This window comes from Mercenaria mercenaria, chromosome 10 (assembly GCF_021730395.1).
Source record: "Mercenaria mercenaria strain notata chromosome 10, MADL_Memer_1, whole genome shotgun sequence".
In the NCBI taxonomy this organism is placed as follows: Eukaryota; Metazoa; Mollusca; class Bivalvia; order Venerida; family Veneridae; genus Mercenaria; species Mercenaria mercenaria.
Window position 1 is genome coordinate 28,708,950 of NC_069370.1, and position 12,477 is coordinate 28,721,426.

The following is a 12,477-nucleotide window of genomic DNA, read 5'->3' on the forward strand; positions in this document are numbered from 1 at the left end:
TGCTGTTTTTGTAGTTGGGGCAAATGATTTACCGCTACGCCAATGCGGGAGCATCTTTTAAAATATATCGAAAATAATAGAGATGGAATTGTTCCCTAAAGTTAGAATTACGCACATTCCCCTTTTGGTCTTATGTGTCGTGCGGTACGGCACAGTAGAGGTTTTAGCTAAACGCAACAGTACACGTTGGTTTGTTGACATGGAAAAAGAAGCAACAAAAGTGGATATTGACGGAAATATCGACACTTCAGCCTTTGAAAACCAGACTCTTAAGCAAAGGTTAATTATGATTTATGTTATGGAATGTATATTACTACGGATTTGTGCGAGGAGTTCTGTTGATTAGGATGAAACCAAGGAAATTTTAGGGAAAAAATCTGTTTACTGAATACATCTGTACTAAAGCGTATAAATTTTCAAGAACCTTCCGTACTGGTACACTCCGATGAGGGCTTCACCTAACAGGTTATGAATAGGCATAGAACCTTCTGTAATTAACAACGTTTCAAGAAGTTCAAAATTTGTTTAGAAATTTTTCATTTTGTCTACTTCTGAGTACAGTAAAGGAAGGAAGTTGCTATTCAGTATACGTACGGCTCTCCTGTACAAACAGTGAAATAGCCCGCAGGCTATTTGTATGGCAGTTTTGTACTACATTGTTCTGAAGTCATTCCACAGATATATCTTCACATTTGTACAGATGCATTCTGCAAAAAAATAAAAATAAAATAAGGCAGGAGAACCAGAATCGGTTCCCATTCTACTTTTAAACTTCTAGTACAGGGGCGCAACTGCACGTAACACTCGAAAAGAGGCATGATGCATTGTATAATTATATAGATAGAAGATAGCAAACTTATTCATCCGGAAATGGTTCTCTAGCCAAAGTACCATTCAAATAGGCTAGGGAACTGGAATTTTATTTCTATGCATAAAGCTACCGAAATTCACTTTCAAATTGTTTCTTTTGGTAAGAAAGACCCCGGCGTCGGTGTCTTTCCACGTCCCCACCTTGGTAAAAGATTTTTTTACACTTTCTGTTTTTTCTCCTTATCTCTGTAATTACTTGATGGATTTTCTTTAATTCCTGATCATCAACCACATCATATGCAGTACGACCAAAGTGAAAAGTTCCAATGGACACCCATCACCGTGATACTGAACCAGTGTGTTCAAAAAAATTTGACCACCCAGCTGGGTGATTTCACCGCAAATCGCAGTGAACAGCGTGTCCGGACACGGTGCTCGCCAAACACGCTGTTTCGCGGTGAAATCGCGGCGAATTGCGGTGTTCATGATTGTTTTAAGATATGCTATTTTTCATTTTATTTTATCCAAAAATTTAAAGAAATAAACATAATATGTTAAAAAAAGGTATCATCGTAATCTTTCAGTTTCAATGTTCGTCTGCAAGGTAATTTTGGAGACTTTTCATATGTTGCAGGTAGAGCACTTTACGCGAAGCATATACGATGAAACAGTGCTTAATAAACAATAAAACCTGTAAATTCATTCCTTTATTTAGATTTTACTTTCTTGGCTTTATTTGTTTGAAATTTTGTGCTTCCTAATGAATGATATATTCTGTTAAACTTCGTTTAGAAAAAAGTGAATTAATAAAAGATAAAGAAGCCCAATTTTCATTTTCTACTCCTTCCCTCCCCTGGTGTTGTGCTGTAATTTTCACTCTTATTTAAAGTTTCTACCCGTAAGTATAGATAACAACTACTTTACGCTTTCATTATTTATTATAATCCATATGGAAATGATACATATTTATTAGTAGCTTTAAAACATCCTGTAGTGAATGGTCCCGTACGATGGCCAAAAATCTAGTCAAATGTGATTATCACTACTCATGTAGTTCAAGTTGGACTGTCTAGCTGAATGTGCCTCACGTATGACTAGCTTTATGACAGTGCGGGGCTGTATTACTAGCCACTACCGCGTCTTGCTCCGAAACTTCACTTCTGTTTTTTTCTATTTTTTAGCTCCACTATTCGGAGAATAGAGGGCTATACTACTCGCCCCGGCGTCAGTATCGGCGTCGGCGTGACCCTTCTTGGTTAAAGTTTTTTGGCAACCTTTGTTTTTCTGTCATATCTTTGTTACTATTGCTTATTATCCCCCGACGAAAGTCGGAGGGATATAGTTTTGGCGTTATCCGTCCGTCCGTCTTTCCTTCCGTCCATCCTACCGTCTTTCCGTCCGTCCGTCCGTCCGGAGCCATATCTAGGAAATGGTTGGGAATATTTATTTTAAACTTCATATACATGTTCACCACAATGAGTTCTTGCGGCCCGTCAAGTTTCAGTCAGATTGCCCAAGTAACACCAGAGTTATGGCCCTTAGAAGTTTCTAGTGTTAACTATATAGTGTACTATAAATATGGCAATTTCTGCATCATAACTTTTGATATATTTGACCTAGAACTACGAAACTTTAACAGAATTTAGAGCACTATAATGTGGTTGTGCACAGACAATTTTGGACAGATTTCTTTTTGTAACTTCATCATTTGTAAAAAAATTTTTTTTTTTTTTTCATTTCTTATTTTAGATTTTTTTTCAAACCTTCCAAGTTGTACAATTCCCCCACCTCACTTCTCCACCCAGTCATGCCCACCACTGATCATGCATCCTCTGCCCCCCCAACTTCACCCTTTTACCTTTTTTTTTTTTTGTTCATTTTTAATTTTCAATCAATATTTATAATCAGCATGTGAAATTTTGTTTCCTCTCCCGTTCCCCTGCACCCCCACCCCCTAAAAAAATATATATTTCCATTCCTTCTTTTTTTTTTAAATGTTCAAACCTTCAACATGTTAAGTTGTGACTGCACAAACCTTGCCCTCAGCCATGTTCAAGATATCTTACCTGTGTTCTCTTAAGGACATCTGATCTTTTAAGTTCAAATGTACATGTAAAACAGCAACACCTGGTGCCAAACCACTCAAAGACAATATTTCATTCCAGTTAAACTTCAAGCTCACATTTCAATTAACTGCATTTAATTTTAAAAGCTAACCTTATTACAGTAAGCATATCCCATTCAAAATAAATTCTTTATTCGGGATCAAAGTATCATACATTTATTATGTACTCTTTAATTAAACATTTGTTTTCTGTTAAATTGATTTTGACTAATGAAATTATTTGCTTCTTATTAACATCCTTAACTTTTTGCCGGATATATCTTTTTGCCATTCCTCACCACAAACCCTTTCGGCGGGGGATACCAATTCATCGAATTTGCTTGTATCTTATTGTTACTTCACATAAACATTGTCCAGTATACAAACAAAGTATGTGTAGGGGTTGAGCCCATTACACCCAAGGTCAAGGTCACCAAGGTGTTATACTTAGGTTATTTTTAAGGTTATAGTTTTTCGGCAACCTTTGTTTTTCTGTCATATCTTTGTTGCTATTCCTTATATCTTACTGTAACTTCACATAAACATTGTATAGTATACAAACAAAGTATGTGTAGGGGCTGAGCCCATTATACCCAAGGTCAAGGTCACCAGGGTCTTACACTTTGAATTATTTTAATGTTAAATTTTATCGAGAGCTTGGTTTATAGACATATCTTTGGTACTTTAGAATATAATGACTTGAAATTAAAAGTATTTGTTTATAATCATCTGCATGTGTGGCTACATACCCCATAACTCTAATTGTGTTTTTGACAGAATTATGCCCCTTTTGTACTTAGTAAAACGTTTTTGCAATCTTCTCTTTCTGGATATAACTTTAATGCAATATAAGATAAAGACTTGAAACTTAAAATGTATCTTTATCATCATCATCTGCATGTGTGGTAACAATCCCCATAACTCTGATTTGTATTTTTGACCGAATTATGCCCCTTTTATACTTAAATTTTTACAAACTTCGTTTTCTGGACATAACTTTGGTACTATATAAGATAATGACTTGAAACTCTAAATATATCTTTATCATCATCATCTGCCTGTGTTGTAACAATCCTAATAACTCAAATTTGTGTATTTGATGGAATTATGCCACTTGGTGTATCTTCCTTTTGAAGTAGAGGTCTCTTATTCAGACATATATTCATTTTACTGTCAAATCCCCGAATAGTGGAGCGCGCTGTCTTACGGACAGCTCTTGTTATGTACTAGTAGTTTATGTGTACCTGAAATATAAAATAATAATTACTTCATTACTTTTGATTTATCCCTTATTTTATTTCGAAATAATGTCAAAATTAATTAATGAATTGCTTGTTTTATAAGCTTTCTATTCTTCAAAACAAATATATTTTGTGTTTTAAGAATTAAAGTTTAGGCTGTTAGAAAAACGTCACTTTTACAAAATAACATGGACGTTCGGCGAACAATGTTTTATCATTTCTAAAAATAGAATATCAACGGATTTGTATACAAACACGATCACATTCGTTTTATTGACTGAAATATCAGATAAGTATTGATGTCTTAAGTAAATAACATTTAAAACTATATAAAATCATTACTAATTCATTAAGAAATCAATTACCGGACGGCTAGAAAATCCCCTGAGGATTTGCTAGTCGTCCGGTAAAGCAGGCTAGACACTTCCTTATTGATAACGAACGTATACACCGTATTGAACAGGCATCGGCAGTTAATCTAATTAGCACTTGTTAACCAACATGAACTTATTAATCATAAGTAACTTACCAAATAATTTTGCAACGTGTGAAAATGGGCAAACATGCTAAACGAAAGAAAGAATTAGTTTAATTGCAACGTTTTAACAATTTTACATAAAACTATAAGCATAAACAAAGGAAACAAAACAGTTTATAATTACACATCTTATAAGCTTAGTGTTTACCTGAAAACAGAAAACAATATTGTTAAAACAAAATAAAGGAGCAAAAAATATTTTTCTACAATGAAAAACGGGTTTAACTGAGATGATCTGAACACGGAGAAACACCAATTGCACACAGCGATGCACCGTGTCCGCTGATCGATAGGCAGCAAATAAACAGACTCGGTGTTCGCTTCGATCTGCTAGCGTGTTCGGGACACCACAAATGGACACAGTCAATTGCTTTTTGTCGCGGAGGTTCGCGAAAAAATGACTTCATTTTGGTTGTAACTCTCACACCAATATTTCATGAATTATCCACCCTTTTAAATTTTGCTTTGAATTTCAGGTTGAAGTTTTGATACACTTTCACTCTATCTCAGTTATTCCTAAATGGATTTGATTCAAACTGAAAGTAGGTGTTCCACATCATCTCCCACATCATATGACACAAATCCCATAACTCTGGTACCAATATTTAATGAATTATCCCCACTTTTACGTAGAATTTCAGGTTAAAGTTTTGATGCACTTTCACTATATCTCGGTTATTATGTCTCCCACCACACAGTGGTGTGGGAGACATATTGATTTACTCCAGTCTGTGTGTGTGTCTGTGTGTCTGTCACAAAGCTTGTCCGCACTCTAAGTCGAACATTTCTCATCCGATCTTCACCAAACTTTAACAAAATGTGTCTGCCAATAAGTGCTCGGCCAGGTTTGATAACTAGCCAAATCGGCCCAGGCACTTCGCAATTATGGCCCTTGAATTACCGAAAAATGCTCAGATTTTAGGCGCATTCCTGGAGCCAAAAGGACCCCTATACTACTCATGAGTAGTGAAGGGGTCCTTTTGGTTCCAGGAATGTGCATGCAGTCTGAGTAGTATAGGAGTCCTTTACTTGATGAATGTGCATGCGCTCTAGTAGGGCAAGTTCGATAATGAGCCAAATCGGTCCAGGCACTTCGGAGTTATGGCCCTTGAATTACCGAAAATCGGCCTTTTTACTCTTGTCCGTACTCTAAGTCGAACATTTCTCATCCGATCATCACCAAACATTAACAGAATGTGTTTGACCATAAGTCCTCGGCCAAGTTCGATAACTAGCCAAATCGACCCAGGCACTTTGAAATTATGGCCGTTGAATTACCAAAAATCAGCCTTTTTATTCTCGTCGGCGCTATAAGTCCAACATTTCTCACCCGCTCTTCACCAAACTTGAACCAAATGTTTTTGACCATAACTCCTTGACCAGGTTCATTAACTAGCCAAATCGCCCGAGGCACTCCAGAATTATGGCCCTTGAATTACCCAAAATCGGCCTTTTTACTCTTCAAAGGTATATTTGTAGTGAGTAAACAGTATATAAAGACTGACTTGCTATTTAGATGATTAGGCAGTTGTGGGAGACATGCGCTTTTCTCAAAAGCAACTCTAGTTACTAAATGGATTTCATTCAAACTTAAAATAGTTGTTCAACATCATCATTCACATCATATGACCAGTGCTAGCCCTGGCCATTATAAATTAATAGCCACTTTTTTTTCAGGGAAAAAATTAATAGACAAACTTATAGTATGTGACATGACCCATTGTGAAATCTTGTCAAGAATGATCATAACTTTTTGTGATGAAAGTCAGGGCTTAAGCTAGGCTAAGATTTTAGGGAGAAGTCACTTCTCCCTCAGCTAAGATTAGAGAGAAGGGGAGAGATTTTAGGGAGAAGTGACAAGATTTTAGGGAAAATGTGGAAATATTTTAACGCCATGACATGCAAGTTGAAAAAGGAACTAAATATGCTTATTAATGTTACTATTTTTATTATTTACTGTCTTTGTTTAAGTCTATTGATTTAAAGTAAATACAACAACAACAACATTTTATTCAGCATTAAACACCTCAAAGGTGTATATAGCCAGTAATTTACAAACATATACAATTGTGAACTTGAAATGATGCATTAACACCATAAAATATAAAAGAAAGTTGTCAGAGAAGTATAACTCATACTATCCATCCTTTAAATTCTTAAATTATTTGCGAAGTATATAAATTTTGCTAAATTATTTACAGTACTTTTATTATGTTCGGACATCAGGTTTTCAAATTTAAACATATTTGGCCAATGACAATAGTATCTTTTAAAATATTTCTGTCTTAAATTTCTAAACTTGGGACAAACTAACAAAAAATGATATTCATCTTCTAATACGTTCATGTTACAATTGTTACATAATCTGTTTATTCTATCTATGTTATTATATCTTCCAGTTTCGATGTTTAGACTGTGCGAAGAAGTTCTGAACCTACTCAATGCAATTCTGAAACGCTTATCTGATATAAAATTCAAGTAGTTTTCAAAAATAAAATCGTGTTTAAAACACGCGTACGATATAAGCCGTCTAGAATTGTTGATACTTGCATACCACCTCTGCATATAAATGTCAAGAATACGTTGTTTAATAACCTGAAAACTGACATTCATTTGCTTCTGGCTTAACCATACATTTGACATTCCTATTTCATCAAGCAATTGTTTTATGTGATATGCCCAATTTGAACCATTATAATTATTTTGATTATCCGCATCTGTACTTAACATGCTGTACACATTAAAAACTGTACTATTTTCTGGTAAGTTTAAGATTTTAAGCCAAAATTTTATCATAATTATTTGCCTTTGTACATCGGGTATCTACCAAGCTCCCCGTATAAACAATCCCGGTTAGTTGATATTTTTGCCCCAAGAGCTTTCCTACAGAATTTGGTATGAATAAGTTCAATATCTTTACCTTCATGAAAACCCAAAACCTCGGCACTATAGTTCATAATAGAACTGACTAGACTATCAAAAAGTTTACATTTTTAGCTCGACAATTCGGAGAATAGTCTAGCTATTCTACTCACCCTGGCGTCGGCATCACACCTTGGTTAAGTTTTTGCATGCAAGTACATACAGCTATCATTTAAAGGCATATAGCTTTGAAACTTATTTATTCTTTTTCTAGGTCAATTACCAACCTCACTGGGTCAAGTTCCATAACTCTAACATGTATTTTGAGCAAATTATGCCCCCTTTTGGACTTAGAAAATTCTGGTTAAAGATTTACATGCAAGTTACTATCTCAAAAACTAATGCAGATATTGAATTGAAACTTCACATGTGTCTTCGGGGTTATAAAACTAGTTGATAGCATCAAGTCCCATAACTCTGACCTTCATTTTGGCCAAATTATGCCCCCTTTTGGACTTAGAAAATTTTGGTTAAAGTTTTGCGTGCAAGTACATACAGCTATTACCAAAAGGCATATAGATTTGAAACTTATTTTTTCTTTTTCTAGATCAATTACCTACCTCACTGGGTCAAGTCCCATAACTCTAACTTGTATTTTAGCCAAATTATGCCCCCTTATGGACTTAGAAAATTCTGGTTAAAGTTTTGCGTGCAAGTACATACAGCTATTACTAAAACGCATATAGATTTGAAACTTTTTTTTTCTTTTTCTAGATCAATTACCTACCTCACTGGGTCAAGTCCCATAACTCTGACATGTGTTTTAGCCAAATTATGCCCCCTTTTGGACTTAGAAAATTCTAGTTAAAGTTTTGCGTGCAAGTACATACAGCTATTACTAAAAGTCATACAGATTTGAAACTTATTTTTTCTTTTTCTAGATCAATTACCAACCTCACTGGGTCAAGTTCCATAACTCGGACATGTATTTTGAGCAAATTTATGCACCCTTTTGGATTTAGAAAATCCTGGTTAAAGTTTTACATGCAAGTTGCTATCTCCAAAACTAATGCAGATATTAAATTGAAACTTCACATGTGTCTTCGGGGTTATAAAACTAGTTGGTAGAATTAAGTCCCATCACTCTGACGTGTATTTTGGGCAAATTATACCCCCTTTTGGACTTAGAAAATCCTGGTTAAAGTTTTGCGTGCAAGTACATACAGCTATTACCAAAAGGCATATAGCTTTGAAACTAATTTATTCTTTTTCTAGGTCAGTTACCAACCTCAGTGGGTCCATAACACTTAACATGTATTTTGAGCAAATTATGCCCTCTTTTGGACTTAGAAAATTCTGGTTAAAGTTTTACATGCAAGTTACTATCTCCAAAACTAATGCAGATATGAAATTGAAACTTAAGATGTTTCTTCAGGGTTATAAAACTAGTTGATAGCATCAAGTCCCGTAACTCTGATATGCATTTTGGTCAAATTATGTCCTGTTTCGAACTTAGAACTCTTTTGATATTTAACATTTTGGGTAATAATTTCCTGCTTCTGTGACAATATTTCGAATTTGTCGAGCTTGACTGTCTTACGGACAGCTCTTGTTGGGACGCTGGTAGTTCCACTTGATTACATACGATAGAAAGATTATGTAATGAGAAAGTTGTGTGTTGTGCCCAGTGTTTCTGTGTACGATTCCAGGGCTTTTTCACCCTATCTCACAGGGCCGATATTCGGCCCCATTCCCAATGCCAAATATGCTCTATTTTTCCCAATCTGGAGCAAAAAAATCCCAATCCAATGAAAAATTTCCCAACTGAAATCAGTTACTTTCTGTTTCTTCAATAATAATTCTTGCACAATTAGTTTTGTTTGCCAAGTAAATCAAACAAAATGTTGGAAAAACCATCTTGTTTCTATTTTTAGTAAAAAATAATTACAAGATTTTGCTGAAGAAATGTATGATTTGTATGCAAAAACCTCTCAAAATGCATAAAAACACAAATATTAATTGAATAAAGTACCCAAAACATGTTGACAGGTAGTTCTTATACCATTAAAATCAATTGTCACATATTTTCGCGACCCAGTTTTTACACTCGAAAATACAGGCACCTTGCCATTCTACTTTTTGGATAATTTCAGTTATAACTTTGGTGAAAACAAACTGTAAACAAAAATTTTAGCATGACAAATAAAGAGTTACTGTATTTTTAGGCAATATTGGAACACAATCCTGAAAAACAGTCTCAAAATTTCACAATGGGATACTGTCTAGTCACAGTGTCTACCAGTAAAATTTGAAACTGAAGATTTAAACTAATATATATTAATAAAAAACTCACTTAATTTGTCAGTATATTTTCCCAAATTTGACAATTTACCACCTTAAAAATTCCCAATATGACCAGGGGCCTTTTTCCCAAACCCCCCTGAAAAAGCTCTGGATTCCAGTTATTATTTTAAAAGAAATATACCCCAAGATTAGGGGTGGGCGATATACCGCGGTAGACCGGTTATTGCGATTTTTTTTCCGACGATACGATATTGCGATATGATTTTCGAATACCGGTTATTTTATAACATTAAGTAACACTAACGTAAACCAAGAAGTTTCACAAAAAAAAAATCTTTTTCTTGCCAGCACGATTCAACTTTGTTTTCATTTTTCTCCTTTCATTTCTGGTGCAGGTGGCAGACTGGTTTACAGCTATTTTACGGACCCAATTCCACATAATAAAACCAAAAAGAAAATTTAGATAAATATAATTTCGTATTTTTCAGCGACTCATTAGTAATTTTTCTATCAACTAGAATTTATTATTCATACAACAGCTATACCACTTTCCTCGTTTATAATCGGTGAATTGAGCAACCTGTGTTATATGATTGTATCCGTAAACCGAATGTAGTGCCGCACAGTAAACTAAATAATATTTTGACGCAGTCTACTTTCGCTTTTGAATATCCGGTAATCGGCGTCATAGCAATGATAGCAACATGTCGGACTTCGAGATTGTTGATCGTCAACAGTTAATAGTATTTGTGTACGACAAATTGACAATACTCTCCATAATCTAGTCAAAACTTTTTATTTTTTTGTTTACTGGTATTTTTATTTATTGAGAAGGTGGAGCAAACACTCGTGTTTTTGATACTAGTCATTTTACTCATTTTTAATTGAATAAATTTGAAAAAAACAGTATGATTCATCATGTTTTTGTTCATTAAATAACTGGTACAATATATCCCAGTATATTGCAATATCCACATACAATATTGCAATATATCGCAATACCAATTTTCGTGGCAATACCCACCCCTACCCAAGATACTAAAATGATGTAACAATATCGAGTTTAATGTTATTTAGGTAAAAATCATATGTTGTCCCCCTATTTCCCGATTCAAATATCATGACTTTAGTTTTATTTGCATTTGTTTTCAAGGACCATCGATTACAATAAGTTTCTAAGTCATTTAACATAAGTTGTAGTGATTCTGGATCTGTCACAGACAGTGCAGTATTGTTAGACTGGCATCAGTCGTTAGATTCATTGAATGTAAAGCACCTGGCCATAAAATCAATCCTCTCTGATACCACTTTCTAAAAACGTTTACAGTATCTCTTGCCTCTGTCTGTTGAGATGAGCCTAGAGAGGAAATGTTTTTCTGAGAAAATAATTTAGTGTCAGTGTGAAGAAATTAATATTATTACAGACTATTTGATCTCAACAGACTTTGTAAGTCTACAGTATTGTCTGCAAACATAATAAGGAAAAACTGGATTTCATTGACACTAATTATCCCATCTAAATTTGAATTTATGTTTTCTTTTATATCATTTACGAAAAATAAAAATAGCAGAGTAGAACTAGGATCTCCTTGTTTCAATCCGATCCCCGATTCGAAAAAGTCAGATGTTGTCTTGTGTCTAACACAAAATTTTACGGTTTCATACATAGCTCGAAGAGTTCTAACAAATCTAGAACTGATGCTTTGATGCAGAAGCTTACTTAAAAGAAGCGTCCTATCTATTTTATCATAACATTTTTCAAAATCAATGAAGATGCAGTAAAGTTTTTTGCGATCACTTAATACTTTTGAAATTAGCGAATGTAAGAAGAAAATACAATCCACTGTTGACTTGCCTTTCTGAAACCCAAATTGGTTCGGATTGATTTTGTCGTATTTGACAGACCATTTCGTAAGGCGGTTTAGCAAAATTTGAGAATAAATTTTTCCTAAGATATTAATAACTAAGGGTTATTCCTCTGTAGTTTTTCGGGTCATCAGCATTTCCACTTTTAAAAATGGGAACAATTATGCCTTCACCCCAAGATTTTGGATATTCAGCATTCATAAACATCTTGTTAAACAATTTAATCAGAAAAGGGCTTATCAGATCTAAAGAACACTTAAATAATTCCGCAGTTAACTGATCGAGCCCAGGGCTCTTTCCATTATTTTGAGAAAAGACAGTGTCCTTTAATTCTAACGGAAAAATTTCTACGTCTAATTCTTCATCATACTGGTCCTGTATATCTAAATTTTGTAAATTGGCATTTAGACCCACGAACAAAGTCTGAAAGTGATTGCTAAGATCGTCTAAATTTAAATTATCTGACTGTATATTCTGCTTTCTGTATTGTTTCTTTATATGTTTCCAGAATTGTTTAGGTTTAGATTTAGCGATATCCGCGATTTTCTTTCCCTCATCAATTTTATACTTTTTTCTTTTCGCGGAATTTAACTTTATTGTACACTTTCCTTGAGTCAAAGTAATTCTGCCGAAATTGTGCATTATTTTGCTTTCTTACGTTATTCGAATTCTGTTTATTTAATCTGCCAAACACTGAAAATGCTGTGTCTTGTATTAAAGTAGTGAATTGCCCTACGGAGTTACCAAATTGA

General features: G+C 34.4%; 1 protein-coding gene across 2 annotated transcripts in view; it reads left to right on the forward strand.

Moving 5' to 3' along the window:
• Positions 1-153: 153 nt before the first annotated feature.
• Positions 154-12,477, forward strand: part of LOC123559576 (prenylated Rab acceptor protein 1-like) — a 74,692-nt gene continuing 62,368 nt past the window's right edge. The window contains exon 1 of one of the 2 annotated variants that reach the window (XM_045351516.2): positions 154-279. In XM_045351516.2, the coding sequence (XP_045207451.1) occupies positions 200-279 (80 nt within the window). In that variant the 5' untranslated portion in view covers positions 154-199. Of the gene's footprint in view, positions 280-313; positions 466-12,477 lie in introns of those variants that run through there. The other variant, XM_045351517.2, reaches the window with a different exon arrangement.